The sequence below is a fragment of the Urocampus carinirostris genome, chromosome 16 (assembly GCF_059441175.1).
Source record: "Urocampus carinirostris isolate Australia breed hairy pipefish chromosome 16, RoL_Ucar_1.0, whole genome shotgun sequence".
In the NCBI taxonomy this organism is placed as follows: Eukaryota; Metazoa; Chordata; class Actinopteri; order Syngnathiformes; family Syngnathidae; genus Urocampus; species Urocampus carinirostris.
In genome coordinates this window covers 33147499-33167536 of record NC_142364.1, presented here as the reverse complement: position 1 = coordinate 33167536, position 20038 = coordinate 33147499, and the positions used below count along the sequence as shown (strand labels likewise).

General features: G+C 36.8%; 2 protein-coding genes across 3 annotated transcripts; both read left to right on the top strand.

The window, feature by feature from the left end:
• The first annotated feature begins 425 nt into the window (after positions 1–425).
• LOC148351126 (uncharacterized) lies at positions 426–18706 on the top strand. Of its 2 annotated transcripts, XM_088320188.1 has the most exons (3): positions 426–645; positions 3223–3616; positions 17195–17344. In XM_088320188.1, exons 1-3 carry the CDS (start codon positions 528–530, stop codon positions 17202–17204), a joined length of 522 nt encoding a protein of 173 aa, XP_088176314.1. In that variant the 5' UTR covers positions 426–527; the 3' UTR covers positions 17205–17344. The 2 variants fall into 2 exon arrangements, with proteins under 2 accessions (XP_088176314.1, XP_088176313.1); XM_088320187.1 differs by lacking the exon at positions 426–645 and having other exon boundaries at positions 3482–3616; positions 17195–18706.
• On the top strand, positions 3628–6485 carry LOC148351127 (uncharacterized). The gene has a single exon (XM_088320195.1). It carries the CDS (start codon positions 3636–3638, stop codon positions 4344–4346), a length of 711 nt encoding a protein of 236 aa, XP_088176321.1. The 5' UTR covers positions 3628–3635; the 3' UTR covers positions 4347–6485.
• Positions 18707–20038: the final 1332 nt, after the last annotated feature.

Genomic DNA, 20038 nt, shown 5'->3' with positions numbered 1-20038 from the left:
GAGAGAGAGAGAGAGAGAGAGAGAGAGAGAGATAAATACAAGTAGCCGTCAGTGCTGCATCCACCTTTATTTTAAGTGATAAATACTGATACAGTGGCGTCGAACAACTTTAGCCAGCTTTCAGTCAGTCATGTCAAGCTCGCTAACAAAAAAAAACTAAGCAAACCAATAACGAAAACGTATAACCAAGACAGAGCACTGTCTGAACGGTTGAGGTTACGATTCGGGGATCGATTGTTGGAAAATGTCAACTTAAAAAAAAAGTCAAAACAATAAGTGTGCCGACAAACATGACAAAATATTTTATAAAACGTACCAAAGTAGTAATTAAAATAAAAAATAAAAAGCTAACAATTGGTTGAACTCAAATGTGAACCGGATGTTGTTTTTGGAGCTCCGCCCACTTTCTTTGTTCATTAGTGGTTTTGAAGCATTTCTCTATTTGCGTGTCGTTCCGCTCCAACCGGGTGTACAGGCTCCATTTAATGTGGTACAAAAAAAAATCGTGAGCTTAGAAAGGAGCTAAAATGTGCGAGGGAATGAAAGCAAATTTCAAAGGGGAGCTTCGAAAATTGCAAGAAGACACCGAACGTCGACGGCTAAACGAGGCCAGTGAGCAACTTCGAGTTGTTTTGAACGAAGCAGGTTGGTCTCTCTAATTTTTAAATAATATCTTTTACATCTTAGTTTCGGCTCCGGTGGGGTTTTGTGTTCATTGTTATTAGTGTTAAATGGGATTTCCTGGTGATGAATGCATGCACTGTGCAACAAACAGGCCCATCCTTCTCCTCTCAGGACAAGAAGACAAGAATATCAGGTCCACATCACTCAAGCTAATGAATACGTAAATGATGTAAATGTAAATGGTCTGCATTTATATACGCAGGGACCTCGGTTATCGCGGTTAATGGGGACCAAAACCACCCGCAAAAAGTGAAAATCTGCAAAGTAGCGACGACCCTTCAAAAAGAAAACAAATCTTTTTTTTTTTTTTTTTTATTATTTTTTAGACCCGGTTAATGGGGACCAAAACCACCCACAACTAAAAGTTAAAATCTGCGAAGTAGCGACGACCCTTCAAAAAATTTTTTTTTAAAAATCTCATCTCGTCTCATTATCTGCACCGCTTATCCTTATTAGGGTCAAGGGGGGGCTGGAGCCCATCCCAGCCATCTCCGGGCAGCGGGCAGGGGACACCCTGAACTGGTTGCCAGCCAATCGAAGCTGCAAATCACATTAGTTCTCGCAGCTAGCTGCGTTCTTCATCGACGCACAAGCTGAGTGATCCACCGCTAAGAGTCGTACAGTTCGGTGATTTTACGTGCGCCCGGGACGATCGGAGACAAATTCACGACAGGGTTTTTACTTGCGCCGCACCGCGGGTGCCGTATGGTCGCTCCCACGAGCGATCCCCTAACCCCAGCGCTCGTACTTTCGGGCGCGATACGCACAACACCGACACAGTTATGGGGGTCCCGCGCACGTCCGCCGCCTTTCGCCCGCCACGCGCGGACGACCGCCTGTCGTCGCGCCGCGCTACTAGGGTCGTCGGACGAGCGGGCTCTCCCCAGTTACAGGGGTAGCCCGATCACGTCCGCCCCCTTTTCCCGCGTCGCGCCGTGTGACGCCGCGTCCGCCGAACTCGCTCCGTCGCGCGGCCCAGGAGTGACCCCCGACGAGGCAGTCCTTTAGATTTCCACTACTTGAAAGAGCAGTTTCTTCCATTTGCAGATACAGTTGAGGGTCATCTGCATAGCGATGGAAACTAAGATTGTATGTGTGAATAATGTAAAAAAATGTAAGCATATAGGTACTAAAAAGTAAGGGGCCAAGTACTAAGGCTTGCGGAACACCACAATGACTTTAAAGGGTTAGAGGTCATATCCCCGTATCTAAAACAATGTGTCATACCCGAGAGGTAGGATCTAAAACAAGACAAAACAGTTCCTGAGAGACCAATCCATTTTTCTTGAAGATCCAGTTAGACACAGTGGTCCACGGTGTCACAGACAGCACTGAGATACAACATTCAATTAAACAATGTAAATTAAATACAAAGAAGAGATGAAGAAAAATACATTTTAAGACTTAAAAATTAGGAAATATTGAATTATGATTAAAGTTTGAATGGATAGATTTTAAAGTACACATTTCATGATAATGACTCCCTAATTTAAGAATGAATATTGCCTAACTGCCTGTTGTTATTTAGCAAATGTTTATTTTCATTATTATTATTCTATACAGTCAAGTCATGTTTATTTGTATAGCCCTAAATCACAAGGAGTCTAAGAAGGCTGCACAGACCACAGATTCTTTCAAACCATAGCTTATTATTACACCATCCCCTGATCTAAAACCTACATGAGGTCAGGGAAAAACTCAAAAACCTCAACAAGAGGAAAACAAAGAAACCTTAAGAAGGGACCGCACATGAGGTACTCCCCCTTGCAGGATGACCAGGGTGCAACGGATGTTGCAATAACAAACAATACACAGATATTGTCAACATGAAATATAGGTCATTCATAGGCTGTAGATTAGAAGTGTGTTTTAATCCCAGATTTAAGCAGTCATCCTTCTCTATAAGGCAATTCACTTTTCACGGTTTCGATTCTTTGCGGATTTGCATTGTGTTCTGCATTCTGATAGGCTAAACAGTATTATTATTTGATGTTACGGTAGCTATTTGTCAAAAAACAATTGATATGGGACTCTAAGTGTTTAAGCCTGTAAAAAGTTTTTCCCCTTTATTGTCAGTGTATAGTTGAGAATTTAATTGTATAATCATGAGAAAAAAAAAACAAAAGTGTCTAATTTACGGATTTTGCTTCTCACAGGTTATTTTTGGAATGGTACCCTGTGATAAATGGGCGATTATTGAAATGCACTTTGGCACTCTTAGGCTTCCATACCTGTTTGCATTCATTTTACTTTTACACAATTTAAAAGCTTTAAAATGCGATGATTTTTTTGTCAATTATAAATTGGCACAGATAGATAACGTGTCAGGTGTATTGTAAACAACTGCATATTCATACAGAAAATATGTTAAAGAAAAAAAGAATGTAAGGAAAACATTGTTAGAATAAAATCCAGGGAAAAAATTGCACGACTGCAAGTCACTAATGTCAAAGTCCAGGCCTAAGGGACGGTTGTGGCCAACCACAAGGTTTTTTTATGGCCCCTGAGATGACCATAATGCTATATTGTGTCCCACAGACATCAGCAAAGAGAAGGTCCTTCCTTGGCAACAGGAGCCGGAGTTGCCAGTTGTCAAAAAGGAGGAGGAGAAGGAGGAGTATTTAGAAGCAGCTGACATTAAAAGTGAGGAGGATTTGGAGCCTGTTCACTTTAAAGAGGAGGAAAAGTATTTGGAGCCTGTTGATGTTAAAAAGGAGGATTATTTCACCGAGTTGCCCGTGACTGGGGCCCGTTTAACCACTGAATATCAAAGTGAACATGAAAAAAACAATGAGAGGGAGCCTCCAAGCAGCTCCTATCAACATGTGACAACAGATGATGACGACACATCCGACTCAGCACACACTGATGGCGACGAGCATTCCGATAGTGATAACACATTTTCTCATTGTGGGAAAAGGTTGAGGCGCAGGTATTGTTTGAAATCCCATATGATCGTCCATACTAGTGAAAAACCTTTTGCCTGCTCAATTTGTGGTAAAAAGTTTACACGGAGTTCTACCATCAAAAAACACAAAATGATCCACACCGGTGAAAAACCTTTTTCCTGTCCAATATGTGGTAAAAAATTCATTTACAAAGGGAACCTTAAAACACACACAGTAACCCACACTGGTGAAAAACCTTTTGTCTGCTCACTTTGCGGGCAGAAGTTCACTCAAAACAAGACCTTACAAAGACACACAAGAACCCACACAGGTGAAAAACCTTTTTCATGCTCAGTTTGCGGTCAAAAATTTGCTGAGAACAGAGCCTTAAAAGGCCACACAAGTACCCACACAGGTGAGAAACCTTACTTCTGCTTTGTTTGTGGTAAAAACTTTTCTGAGAGTGGGGCCTTGAGAAAACACACAAGAACTCACACTGGGGAAAAACCTTTTTCCTGTTCAGTTTGTGGAAAAAATTTTAGCCACAGTACAACGTTAAAAATTCACACAAGAACCCACACTGGTGAAAAACCTTTTTCATGCTCCGTTTGCGGGAACAAATTCAGCCACAAATCAACATTAAATAGCCACACAAGAACCCACACTGGTGAAAAACCTTTTTCCTGCTCAGTTTGCGGTCAAAGATTCTCTAAACAGGTTAAAGCTCGGGGTCACAAGTGTGCTGGTACAAATGGCATTAATCACGCTGCTTGATATGAGCTCACATTTTGTGTTTACATTGAGGAAATCACTGCTACCACTGAATGAACAGATCTACAGATTTGTGTACTTGACATTTTGTGACATGTCTAAACTTTTGTCAGGGTTTTTTTTTTAATTGATGTGCTAGGTTTATTTTATTTTTTTAATACACGAGTGTTGCGGGTTGTATCTTTATATTTATTAATTACACACACACACACACACACACACACACACACACACACACACACACACACACACACACACATATATATATATATATATATATATATATATATATATATATATATATATATATATACTGTTCTCGTTTGCCCGCGTCTCTGCGTCCTAGACGCATCATTTTTGCTGGGGACGCATTGTGTCAAATCAACGTGCGTCTCCAGGACGCAACTTTTTTGACACCAAATTGTCATTGTTACCCGATTACTTTTTTTTTTTTTTTTACAAAGATTTACCGCACTCCAAACTTTTCGTCAGGCAGATCCGCCATTGTTGTTTTGGTCTCGCGCCGATCTCGGCAAACAAGAGCTCGTTGCTTTGAAATGACGTCATTGTTTTGGTGGTTGTCGACTGAAAAACAAGTATGCCTCCTTAAAAACAGTTGGTATTAGGTGCAAATCAACAAAAAATTGGTAATTTCTTCAGTGTCGGTAATAGGTCGAAACATAATACAGAAAGTAGTAACAATGGCAATAATTCCGGCACAAAAAAAACAACTGTATGATTGACTATAGAATAATGGACACTCAAAATAAGGAGAAAAGACTTGTGTGCATTTTGAGCTTGCAAGTAGAACAGAATGAGACGGTACAAAACCCTCAAGATGAAAAAGCGCCCCCCCCCCCCCCTTTATTAAAATCTCCTAGGTTACAAAAAAAACAGATCAACTCTGAAGGGTGTAGAAACCAAAGAACAGCCAGTGTTGGGTGTGTTATTGAAAAATTGGTCATATTTACAGTTATTACCTACGTGATATAAAAAGCAAAACCTTCTGGTTTATGTTTGAATGTCAGTAAATGGGAAATCAAACCTATCAATGAATGTTCAGTCACATATATCTAATATTCCTGTAAGAATCGAACTTCTTTACCTGGTGATCACAATAACCAAGGACCGACAAAAAAAACGCTCTGAACTTTATTCCAATCAGTAAAAAAGCAAAGAAAATATTAAACCAGTGGCTCTTGCGGGATCTCTCTCTCTCTTAGAGGTAGAGTTCTCTTATCTAAGGCAGTAGGGATTTCTCATTTATTGTACGCCTCTCAATCTCTGTTTCAGGACAATAATTTGTTGGTAGAGATTGACAGGCTACTATGCAATTTTGTATGGAAAAGTAGAACTCACCGTGTCAACATTTCTATTTGTTGATTAAGAAAAGCGAAGATTACTATGTCATTATTTTGGAAAATTAAATCGTACATTCATAATCATTTGGGTGATAAACTTTGTTTAAAAAAATCCTCATTCTGTATGGAATGTAATTCACTTCCCTAATCTGTCCAAACTGGGTGGCATGCAATTCTTTTTAGCTTATAATTACAACTCTAATAAAGTCTCATTAAAAACGTCTTCCTTTCAAGGCCAGGTTTTCCTTTCTTGGTCTTTTATTTTCAAAAGACAATTCATCTCCACATAAATACTGGATATGGGACAATCAGGACATTTTGTTTGAACATAAATCCCATTTTATTAAACAGTGGTTTGATAACAATATTACAATGGTTTGCTCGTTATTTAGTGGACTGAGCTTCCATACTTCTATATAAAGTTTATTGAAATATAGAATTTTCCAATATTACTTGGTGACAATATAAAAGTCGATGGAGCAATCTCTCATGTTATAGTCCGGTTCTTTCTCATTTGCTATTTCTTAAGAAACTATGTAGGAGAAATGTTGTTCAAAATAATTCACAGGATTTACCCCACCAAAGTGCATATTGTAAAAACGTTTAACAAAGACATTGATGTTTTGCGGACCCTGAAACGGTAATACATTTATTTTGGCTCGATTGGCCCTGTTGTTTTTCCATGGTTTATTACGGGTTACTGCTGTCAGTCAGGGGTCATCAAGTGGTTAACACACGTGTGTGCAAAAGGTCAATACATTAAAGCCAAAATAAACCTTAATTGTCAGTCTTTTTTTTTTATTTGGAGACAAATTCTCCATTCACAAATGCATTTTTTATCCATCTATCAATCCATATCTCTCACTCTGTGTGTGTATGTAATATAAATAAAAATATATATAAATAAAAAATAAAATAAATAAATAAATATATATATATATATATATATATATATATATATATATATAATTATTATTTTTTTTATTTTTTTACAGTGGCTTGCGAAAGTATTTGGCCCCCTTGAACTTTGTGACCTTTTGCCACATTTCAGACTTAAGACATAAAACTAATTTCTTGTAAGGAATCAACAATAAGCAGGAAACAATTATGAAGTGAAACACACTTTATTGGATATTTTAAACTTTTTTAACAAATAAACGAAAAAGTGGGTGTGCAAAATTGTTCAGCCCCATTGAGTTAATACATTGTAGCGCCACCTTTTGCTGCGATTACAGCTGCAAGTCGCTTGGGGTATGTCTCGTTCAGTTTTGCACTGATATTTTTGCCCACTCCTCTTTGCAAAACAGCTTGAGCTCAGTGAGGTTGGATGGAAAATGTTTGTAAGCAGCAATTTTCAGTTCTTTCCATCAGTTCTTTTGGTGCTGTATTTGGCTCCAACCATCTTCCCATCAATTTTAACCATCTTCCCTGTCCCTGCTGAAGACAAGCAGGCCCAAGCCATGATGCTGCCACCACCATGTTTGACTGTGCGGATGGTGTGTTGAGGGTTATGAGCTGTGCCGCTTTTACGCAAAACGTAATGTCTTGCATCTCATCTGACCAGAGAACCTTCTTCCATATGTTTGGTGTGTCTCCCAGGTGGCTCGTTGCAAACTTTAAACAACACATTTTATGGATATCTTCGAGAAATGGCTTTCTTCTTGCCACTCTTCCAGAAAGGCCAGATTTGTGCAGTATATGACTGATTGTTGTCCTATGGTCAGAATCTCACACCTCAGCTGTAGACCTCTGCAGTTCATCCAGAGTGATTGTGGGCCTCTTGGCTGCATCTCTGATCAGTTTTCTCCTTGTTTGAGCTGAAAGTTTAGGGGGACGACCCGATCTTGGTAGATTTTCAGTGGTCTGATACTCCTTCTATTTCAATAATATTGCTTGTACAGTGCTCCTTGGGATGTTTAAAGCTTGGGAAATATTTTTGTATCCAAATCCAGCTTTAAACTTCTCCATAACAGTATCTCGGACCTGCCTTGTGTGTTCCTCGTTCTTCATGATGCTCTCTGCGCTTTAAACAGGCCTCTGAGACTATCACAGTGCAGGTGCATTTATCCAGAGACTTGATTACACACAGGTGGATTCCATTTATCATCGTTGGTCATTGAGATCAGCATTGAACACTTATTGTTGATGCTTCACAAGAAATTACAGTTCTATATCTTTATGTTTGAAGTCTGAAATGTGGAAAAAGGTCACAAAGTTCAAGGGGGACAAATAGTTTCGCAAGCCACTATATATATATATATATATATATATATATATATATATATATATATATATATATATATGTATATGTATATATATATATATATATATGTATATATATATATATATATATGTATATGTATATATATATATATATATATATGTATATGTATATATATATATATATATATATATATATGTATATGTATATATATATATATATATATATATATGTATATGTATATATATGTGTATATGTATATATATGTGTATATGTATATATATGTGTATATGTATATATATGTATATATGTGTATATGTATATATGTGTATATGTACATGTATATATATGTAAATGTATATATATGTATATATATGTGTATATGTACATGTATATATATGTAAATGTATATATATGTATATATATATATGTAAATGTATATATATGTATATATATATATGTATATATATATATGTATATATATATGTATATATATATGTATATATGTATATATATATGTATATATATATGTATATGTATATATGTATATATATATATGTATATATATGTATATATGAAAGGAAGAGAAAGAGAGAGACAGAAAGAGAAAGACCGAGACGGACAGAGAGAGACGGCTAGGGAGGGACGGAAAAAGAGAGAGAAAGAGACTTTTAACTATTTTGATTAAAGTATTTTCTTATTAATTCGTAACACTGTTGTTTCACATCTTCAGATCTTACTTTGTGTAGAAGAGCATATATGTTTGAGAAAAGTGTAATTTTTGATGTGATGCGGCCCCACTTTGTCCGGAACCTAACTCTGGCGCCAAGAAATATGTCGTGTTAAAATAATATAGGCAGCAACCTCAACACTTCATATTGTAATTGTGGCATTTTACCTGCAACTTCCGGCGCCGTGTTCGGGGCGGAAAACACTAGGTTTGAGGTTTAAGAGCTAGGAGAGTGCTTGACAGTGACCCATGGAGTTTCCTTTGTTTTTTTTATTTGTAAGTGTAGCATTAAAACAGTGAAAATAGTAAGAGGTCTTCTTCATTTAAAATCCAAACGTCCAAACCACAAGAAAGATGGAAAAAGTAAGAAGAGTTTATTCAGGCGTGTCTAAGCAATTAATGTACTTACATGAATCATCATGAATAACCAGACTCAGGCTGCAATCATGACTTAAAGCCAGGGGATGGTGACATAGAGTACCAAGTTCCAAAATCATTACAGCTCCTTTAACTAGACCACAATCAAACTCAGTTTTGCTCCTGATCTACTTTTAAATATGCACTCTTGTATATTTGTTTGTGCGTGCTGTTGCTGTAAGGCAGACGGTGTATTGCTCCCCCTATTTTTGTAAACAAGCCCATACGAATGGCAGCCACTCCAGCAGCTCCCGTGTTATTTTCGATTGTTCTCAGCTCAGGGATGCTGCTGGAAATGTGAATTTCCCTTCGGGGATGAATAAAGTATCTATCTATCTATATGTATATATATATATATGTATATATATATATATGTATATATATGTATATATGTATATATATATGTTTATATATATATATATGTATATATATGTATGTATATATGTGTATATGTATATTTATGTATATATATATATATATGTATATATTTATGTGTATATGTATATTTATGTATATATATGTATATATATATATATATATATATATATGTGTATATATACAGGGAGTGCAGAATTATTAGGCAAATGAGTATTTTGACCACATCATCCTCTTTATGCATGTTGTCTTACTCCAAGCTGTATAGGCTCGAAAGCCTACTACCAATTAAGCATATCAGGTGATGTGCATCTCTGTAATGAGAAGGGGTGTGGTCTAATGACATCAACACCCTATATCAGGTGTGCATAATTATTAGGCAACTTCCTTTCCTTTGGCAAAATGGGTCAGAAGAGGGACTTGACAGGCTCTGAAAAGTCAAAAATAGTGAGATATCGTGCAGAGGGATGCAGCACTCTTAAAATTGCCAATCTTCTGAAGCGTGATCATCGAACAATCAAGCGTTACATTCAAAATAGTCAACAGGGTCGCAAGAAGCGTGTAGAAAAACCAAGGCGCAAAACAACTGCCCGTGAACTGAGAAAAGTCAAGCGTACAGCTGCCAAGATGCCACTTGCCACCAGTTTTGCCATATTTCAGAGCTGCAACATCACTGGAGTGCCCAAAAGCACAAGGTGTGCAATACTCAGAGACATGGCCAAGGTAAGAAAGGCTGAAAAACGACCACCACTGAACAAGACACACAAGCTGAAACGTCAAGACTGGGCCAAGAAAAATCTCAAGACGGATTTTTCTAAGGTTTTATGGACTGATGAAATGAGAGTGAGTCTTGATGGGCCAGATGGATGGGCCCGTGGCTGGATCGGTAAAGGGCAGAGAGCTCCAGTCCGCCTCAGACGCCAGCAAGGTGGAGGTGGGGTACTGGTATGGGCTGGTATCATCAAAGATGAGCTTGTGGGGCCTTTTCGGGTTGAGGATGGACTCAAGCTCAACTCCCAGTCCTACTGCCAGTTTCTGGAAGACATCTTCTTCAAGCAGTGGTACAGGAAGAAGTCCGCATCCTTCAAGAAAAACATGATTTTCATGCAGGACAACGCTCCATCACACGCATCCAAGTACTCCACAGCATGGCTGGCAAGAAAGGGTCTAAAAGAAGAAAAACTAATGACATGGCCTCCTTGTTCACCTGATCTGAACCCCATAGAGAACCTGTGGTCCCTCATCAAATGTGAGATTTACAAGGAGGGAAAACATTACACCTCTCTGAACAGTGTCTGGGAGGCTGTGGTTGCTGCTGCACGCAATGTTGATCGTGAACAGATCAAAGCACTGACAGAATCCATGGATGGCAGGCTTTTGAGTGTCCTTGCAAAGAAAGGTGGCTATATTGGTCACTGATTTGTTTTTGTTTTGTTTTTGAATGTCAGAAATGTATATTTGTGAATGTTGAGCTGTTATATTGGTTTCCCTGATGAAAATAAATAATTGAAATGGGTATACATTTGTTTTTTGTTAAGTTGCCTAATAATTATGCACAGTAATAGTCACCTGCACACACAGATATCCTCCTAAAATAGCTAAAACTAAAAAAGCCCCACTCCAACTTCCAAAATATTCAGCTTTGATATTAATGAGACTTTTGGGTTCATCAAGAACATGGTTGTTGTTCAATAATAAAATGAATCCTCAAAAATACAACTTGCCAAATAATTCTGCACTCCCTGTATATATATATGTGTGTATATATGTATACATGTATATATATATATATATATGTATGTATATATGTATATATGTATATATATATATATATATATATATATATATATATGTATGTATATATGTATATATGTATATATATATATATATATGTATGAATATATATATATTTATATATATATGTGTATGAATATATATATATATATATATATATATATATATATATATATATATATATATATATATATGTATGAATATATATATATATGTATATGTAAATATGTATGTATATATATATATGTATGTATATATATGTATATATGTATATATATTAATGTTAGCATTATTTTTAATCTAATATTATTTTCAAATCCATATGCCCCTCATGGGAGGTAGTTACAGCATATTCATTGCGAGAAATCTATTGCAATGTGAAGTAAGACAAAACATTCGTTCCATGAAGCATTCCTACAACCAGAAGGCCATAAAAACCAACATTTGCAAACAATTTGGTATTTTTATGTAACTTCTCATTTCGCCGCTTGCAAGTTTGTTTGATTTCATTTGGGGGTATTTGTGTGTTGTACTGCTTGTTTGCACTGTTAACGCAACAATTGTGTGAGATTTTGTTTGGAACTGTTATTTGTTTTTTTTTGGTTTTTTTTGCGTTTTGTTTTTTTGATAAAGCATTTATTAAAAACCAAAACATACAAAAAAAACTAACTAACAATAACGGAAACGTATTACATACCTGTCAACCTCCACAGCTCCATGCCCTTACAAACTGTCGTATTTTCCCTTACAAAAAACAAAAGAATCTTACACCATATTTTTTTTTTTAAACGTGTTTATTTATGTAGTTTAACATGTTATATTGTACATGTGTTTCGTTATATAATATATGTTGTTAATTAACATTTTGTTGTGAGATACTGAGTTGCCCGACATGAATGAGGTTTATTATAAAAAAAAGTTCAAAAATTAAGTAGCTTGGACGTTGACTGTAGAAGGAAAAAATACATGCAAATAGAATTAAGTAGAATACTCCATTTTCTTATTCAAATTATTCAATCATTTTCTGCATTAAATTATTGTTAGTAGTAATATACTGATTAAAGGGATAACCACAAACCAGTCTTTTTTCATTTTCTCCTTTTTTATACTTTTTTTCTTAACTTCTTTATACAACATAATCATTCGTAATATAATACATCAAAGCAAGTGAGCCGTTTGAGAGCCGGCTCTCTTTAATGAGTTGAGCCGAAAAAGCCGGTTCTCTAAAAAGAGACGGACTTCCTTTCACTAGACAACTCCCACATGAAATCTGATGTTTTTCAAGACCACGTGCATTTCAAATGTACTCAATCAATGCCGCCTGTTGTTTTCAGATCAGAATGACTTGCGAACTCGTTTGACTTGATTGATTTGCCGTTTCGTGATAGTCGGCGTACACCGGATGGTACCCATAATTGAGAAATTTTCGTTTTTCCGTACAGATTTTATTGTACGTCGTACACGTCTTAAAATGCATAATAAACGTACTTTGTACGGAAAAACGTACAGGTTGACAGGTATGGTATTACCACATAACTCTGTAGGACTGCATACTACCTGAACGGTTGAGGTTGCGATCAGTCGTTAGAGAATTTTGAGTTTGAAAGAGTTATAAAAACGAGCCTCCTGACACACAAAAACAAAAAACAAAAATCATAAAGAAACCTAAAAATAAAAGATAACAATTCGGTTCAACTCTAATATGAACCGGATGTTGATTGTTGGTGCTCCGCCCACTTTCTTTGTTCACCCGAGTCGCTCCAAGGCCTTTTTCTTGCTACGCGGCGTTCGGCTCCAGCCGTATGGAAAAGCTCTGTTTAACTTGGTATCAAAACAACTGTGAGCTGCGAATAGAGCTAAAATGTGCGAGAAAGGGAAAGGACATTTATACGAGGAGCTTTGGGAAGTGCAAGAAGACACCGTACGTCGACGGCTAAACGAGGCTAGCGACCAGCATCGAGTTGTGTTTAAAGGAGCAGGTTGGTCTCTCTATTTTTTAAATAATATCTTTTACATCTTAGTTTCGGCTCCTGAAGTCCCCGGCACGATATAGGTTTTATTCTATTTTCTGGGCGCGTAACTTTATTGTAGTAGTTAGTTCTAGGTACTCACTACTTGTTCCAAAATATAGCTGAGTTAGTAACTGAATTACTCAATAGTAAAATTGACTAACAACCAGGGAAAGTAACAATTTCTGTTACTTTACAATAAATTAGTGTTGACGTATTTGATTTTTTTAGGCAGTGTTTGATTCAGTTGAACAGACAGGTAGTTGTGTTAAAGAACCTTGTAATATTCATTGCACCTCACCAGCAACAGATTGATCCTACACTTGAAGTGTAACAAATATAAACAGTAAACAATTCAAAAAATAACAATCAGCACTTAACAATATAAAGTGAGTCTGATAAATTGAATGTAAAAATAGAAACAAAAGGGGGAGATAAAAAAAGAAGGAAAAAAAATGTATATAAAACATCACACTAACTGAAAAACACATGGCATGCAATTAAAATATAATTAAATTTACCAAAAATAAAATGCCAAATATTTTTAACCTTGTTTATGCTCAACAAATTAAAAGTCAACGACACAAAATCCCAGTAAAATGCATATTGACTAATCATAAGGGAAAAAATGGGTCTTTAAAGCAAGCAGCTTCAAAGACCCATAGCAGTCTATTGGTGGGGAGCCGGCTGCCTTCGTCCACTTCCAAGAGCTGCTCATCGAGACGTTTGTTACCAACAACACAGTCGGTTGCAACTCAACCCTCATTCGCTTTTCTTTCAGCAAATCAGTAAATACTATATTTGTAATACATTATTTTTAAATAATAATTAACTATTAATAAACCACTATGTAACTATATCATAGTCGCGATTTTCAATGGTGACATGATCCCAAAAGATGTGACATAAACAACTCGAAAAAACGCTTTATTCAAAGTAACGCACCACTTTTAACCATCAGTATTGGTAACGGCGGAAAAAATCATTAGCTAGATCACCCCGTTAGCAGGAACATAGAGGAAATTAAATCAGAAAGATATAAAGGGGGAAGTAAATGCAACATTTTGTATCACACCAACATAACCATAAAATCACACCTTTAAGGTACATTGTGTAATATTTGACCACTAGAGGGCACTGTTTTGCCCAATGCGACAAAAAAACCCAGTGCCAAATGAGCACAGTGTAGCAGCAAGATAGCAAAAGAACATGGCAGCAACTAATTGGTGTGGATTCCGCTTTCTAAAAGAAATACGCATTTTTCAACCTGCAAAATATTTATAAAGTTTTTTTTATCTGTATGATGGTTAATGTTTGGTTGCCCACTATTCAAATCAAATTTTTTTAGACCTCTATGAGGCACTAAATATTACACACTGTCCCTTTAAGCTCACAGGGAGCCAGTGTAGGTCAGCTAAAATCGGGGTAATGTGATCAAATGTCCTATCCCATCGATTCGGTAATCTTCAATTCTCTTGCGGCGGTTCCGCTTCCATCTTATTCCGCGTAACACTAGAAACACCAGGGCATACAAAAACACAGAAAGCATTCAATGGAGGGAAAGGGGGGTTTAGGATTTAATTGGTATTTGGGATGATAACTCTGTTCGGTAGCACAATAACTTTCTAATTGCTAGATACGATAAGACATTAGCGTCCATGAGTACTTCCGCAAACAATGGAGACATTTCGTGTGGGGTCTCGTATCCTCTTCTGCACTAGCGGGACTCTTGTCACGTTCACACAGGAGACGCATAGAAGTCACAGGAGTATTTAGTTGGAAATGTGAACAATCTTATAAAAAACATTGCAGTTCACACGAAAATTTGAATCGAGCATTAAGCATGCAGTATGAACCCAGCCTTATATACACGCCCACACCTCACCCTTTAGCTGTGACGCCCACACTTCCCACAGTATCTCATGGTGTCCTCAACTACATCCACAGCTTTACATCACACACCGGGCGAGCTACAATATTTGGAAGATGTCTGAGACTTTTATGTGCGCTTTATGGTCATGAAAATTCTGTATATAAAATTGCGAAGTTAATCAAATCCACTTTTAGATTTCTTATTATTTAAATGATCGCAAATGCCAAGGTTTGTATTTGTGCTACGTATCAGTCATTCAGACCCTTTCATAGCCGACTTCACGCTTAACATCACAATTAAAGCTGGAGGCAAAATAATATTTGCGTTGTTTAGAAGACACAGGAAAAGAACGCTGTCGTAGCTGCTAATTGTCATCATGTTGTGTGTTTGTGTGCCAGAACAGAAGAAAAACGTTGGTGGTCGTAAATTAAACTTACAGGATCCCAACAGACATTCCTTATGAAAGAAAATAAATGAGAGTTGTGCGTTAAACCGAAAACTTTGGACCAAGACACTCATTAATAATGCTCAGGTTATCTGCAAATTATCTTGTTCTTTTCTTGGCTTTAGCTAACTGTTATGTAGCCTAAATGCCAACAGTAGCCTTTTAAACACTGTGTGGGTCGAAAATAAAAACAGACACGCATTGCAAACAATTGTTGGGCATACAATTTAAAAAATAAAACATAAAATTAAAAATGAACAAAATCAATGAATACCCCAAAAAATAAATGTATCTAATAGATTATTTAGATTGCATTAGTTGCAGTTGAAATAATAATAATGCCAGAGCCTGTGTCCCATATCAATATAAATATACCACATTTGTCTCCCTCCCACAGTTACTTAAGAGTGTTGAGGCTAATTTTTACTGTCATTTTTGTCCTAAATAATGGTTTTAAAACAAGGTGCGAGAAAATTTATTTGGCAAAAATGTCACAAAATACTTCAAACGAGGACTAGCGTATTAACCTTCAGTGCAGACAGCGCTGGGCAAAGAGGAGTGCGTGTGCTTCTGTGTGTTTTAAAGTTATTTAGGTTTTCATCTTCAATTGTCAAACAATGAATATATATTCCACATAAAGGATTATTTAGCCAAAACGTGGTCTGTTGGTGTGAAACCTTGACTGTAAACTGTTGTTAAATATTTAGTACTGGACTGAACCCTTGAATCAGTTGTTCTCTCGGCTTTGCACTTACAAAGTTCAGCTCCGAAACTAACAATACACTAAGTAATTGTGCATCGTCTATTTTATCTCTCAGCCATTTGAACTATAAAAAAAGTCATTTATAGCTTTTGAAAGATGGGTTCCTACTTCTGGATTCGACTTCATGGATTTTGGCTGTTACAGGTCAATAAACAAGGGATTACTGAATTCACGGTTTTTGCGGATCCTGAAAGAGACTTAAAAGTATTAAAATTTGTCATGAATGAAGCAGAAAGGTTCTTTTGAATTAGTAATTATCTGCCAGTTTTGCCTGAGGATCCATGATGTACTGTACACATTCTTTTTTATTATTTTCCATGTAAAAAATTAAGAGTGCTATTTTTTTCAGACAGACCAAAATGTGATCTTAAAAAAACTACTTTTTAAAAAATCGTCCCTAATTTATGTGGTGTTTTGTTCGTTTCACTGCCTCTTTGTTTGCAGCGTTGGTCCTACGTTTATTTTCAAAATGCATGAAAAAATATTAACAAGTCTTAAATTTAACTTGCCTTAAGCTGGTTTTGCATTCTGCCACTCTTGTGCTTCCATAATATCCACTTCTGCCACCTATTTACCTTGTCAGCCTAAAAATTTGGGGGATTTTTTGTCAATTATAGATTGGCACGGATCATGTATCATATCTATTGTATGCAACCTCATATTTATGCAGAAAATGTGTGGAAAAAGAAAGTAAGCATGTTCTTGAATGGAAGAAAGGTTTGTTAGAATCAAATGCAAGAAGAAAGCTGCATGACTGCAAGTCACTTATGCCAAAGTCAAGGCTTGAGGGACGGTTGTGGCCCGCCAGCAGCTTTTTATTTGTGGCCCCTGAGATGATCTTGATGTTATATTGTGTCCCTTAGATATCAATGAAGGGATTCTTCTTCCTTGGCAACAGAAGCCGGAGTCGTCTGCCGTCAAAGAAGAAGAAGAAGAGGAGGAGGAGGAGTATTTGGAAGCAGTTGACATGAAAAAGGAGGAAGAGTTTTTGGATGTTGTTGTTGTGAAAAAGGAGCAGGAAAACTTGGAGCATGTTCATTTTAAAGTTGAGGAACATTTCATCGAGTTCCCTGTGACTGGGGCGCATTTAACCACTGAATATCGAAGTCAACATGAGGAGAACAACGGGAAGGAGCTTCCATGTAGCTCCTATCAACATGTGACAACAGATAATGATGAGAAGTATTGTTTGGAATCCTATATGATAGAAAAACCTTTTAACTGCTCAGTTTGTGGTAAAAATTTCACCCGAAAAGGAAACTTAAAAAGCCACACGAGGACCCACACAGGTGAAAAACCTTTTGTCTGCTCGGTTTGCGGTAAAAACTTCTCTGAGAGTGGGTCCTTAAAAAAACACACAAAAACTCACACTGGCGAAAAACCTTTTGTCTGCTTAGTTTGCGGTCAAAAATTCCCAGAGAATGGGGCTTTAAAAGTCCACACAAGAATCCACACCGGTGAAAAACCTTTTTCCTGCTCGGTTTGTGGGAAAAATTTCAGCCAGAAATCATCATTAAATAGCCACACAAGAACACACACTGGTGAAAAACCTTTTGCCTGCTCAGTTTGCGGTCAAAAATTCACAGAGAGTGGGGACTTAAAAATCCACACAAGAACCCACACTGGTGAAAAGCCCTTTTCCTGCTCAATTTGCGGAGAAAAATTCCGCCAGAGATCAACATTAAATAGTCACACAAGAACCCACACTGGGGAAAAACCATTTACCTGCTCAGTTTGTGGTCAGAAATTCATCCAGAAATCAAACTTGGAGCGCCATACAAGAACCCACACTGGTGAAAAACCGTTTTCCTGCTCAGTTTGTGGGGAAAAATTCAGCCAGAAATCAACATTAAATAGCCACACAAGAACCCACACTGGTGAAAAACCTTTTTCTTGTTCAGTTTGTAGAAAAACATTCAGCGAGAAAACAACATTGTTTAGGCACACAAGAATCCACACTGGTGAAAAACCTTTTACCTGCTCAGTTTGTGGTCTAAAATTCAACCAGAATTCAAATTTAAAGAGCCATTCAAGAACCCACAATGCTGAACAACATTTTGCTTGCTCAGTTTGTGGTCAAAGATTCTCAAATCAGATTAAAGCTGAGAGTCACACATGTACTGGCGAAAATAGCAGTGATCACTCTGTTTGACATAACCATTTACATTGAAGAACTCAAAGCTACCACAGAATTAACAGATTTACGTACTTGATGTTAATGAAATGTTTAAACTCTATTTCAACTCTATTATTGATGTGCTAGTTTTGAAGCACGAGTGTTGCAGGTTGTATCTTTTTTTAGTAGTTATATAAAATTAGATTATGAATAACAGTCATTTTTATATAAATAAATATATATATATATATCCACAATATGTTCGACTTTCTACTTATCTTCTGAAATGATTTCTCAATCTATTTTGTTTCCAGTTGTGCATTTTTATTTGTTTGATATTTGTTTTAATCTTTTACAAAACACATGAAACATGTTTGCAATCTACCAATGAATAGCATTTCTGTGAATACTTTATTGACATTATTCCACCAGCAAATTTTCTTGTGATTTAAGTCACCCGTTGTGAGTGTTGATTCCAGAATCTTCCAGCCCTACTTTGGCAACCAAACTGAGTTACCTTTTTAAGTAAGCTTGATCTTTGTCCTGTTGGAAGGTCTTCCACGCCTTAGCTGTGTCGCCAACCTTTACGACTCATAATAGTTTAATAGACACTGAAATTAAGGAGAGAAGACATCTTAGAATTTTGAGCTTGCTGGTAGAACTGAGTAAGACCATATTAAACTCAAGATGTAAAATATCCAACCTCTTCTAAAGGTCCTCCCACGAGCCTTGTCCTTTTGTTAAAATTTCCTAGGTTACAAAAAGCAGATCAACCCTAAGGGTCTGGGAAACAAGGAACAGCCAGTGTTGGTTGCGTAACTGAAAAACTGCAATTTGTTACAATTATTAGTTATTCAGTTTTAAATTAATTTGTTACACCCAGATTACTGACACCCAAAGGTAGCGCGTTACCCTGAAAGTAAATGATTACAAATTAAAGCATATTCTCTCTTTGAAGCAGATCCTCTAAAACTGCTTAAAAATAGCCAAAAAATAAAATAGATAAAAGAAAGAGCGTACACCAACCTGTGGAAGCGGTGAAGCCTTCTTATTTCCTGGTGGGTGCAATTTTGAGAGCTTGCAAACAAACACTAAGATGAGACACTCTATATCTGTTTTGTCTAGGGGCCTCCTTCTCTATTTCTGAGTACTGTCCAAGACATTTTTTTTTAATCCAGGCGGGATGTATTGCAATTTTTTTTTTACAAATAACAAGACCAAAATTCAGCACACGTTTACTGTAAATTCTGTGCTCACGTTTGGCCCATTCATTTTATTTTTCCTATATAAGCCACGCCGACTCCCCACACGCTGCCTCCCATTCCCTACTGGTGACAAACAACCAAATATGCGCACATAAATTAACCCGAATTGTATTTTATAGTTGTAATGCGGCTTGGACGTGAGTATATATGGTAGGGAGAATATCAGAATGGTAGTAGAGACAAATTGAGCATACTTGTTCTCTGTGCCTGAGACTGCACCATTAAAAATGTATTTAGTTCCATTTTGGAGGTAATTTAAACAGGCCTGCCCTTGTAGCTCACGTTTGAGGGTTATATGTTACATCATGCGCAAAGGAAGAAAAGAT

What these genes read in the sequence shown, in the direction of transcription:
- LOC148351126 (XM_088320187.1), top strand. Translation starts at nt 17,299, where the DNA reads ATGAAAAAGGAGGAAGAGTTTTTGGATGTTGTTGTTGTGAAAAAGGAG.
- LOC148351127 (XM_088320195.1), top strand. Translation starts at nt 3,636, where the DNA reads ATGATCGTCCATACTAGTGAAAAACCTTTTGCCTGCTCAATTTGTGGT.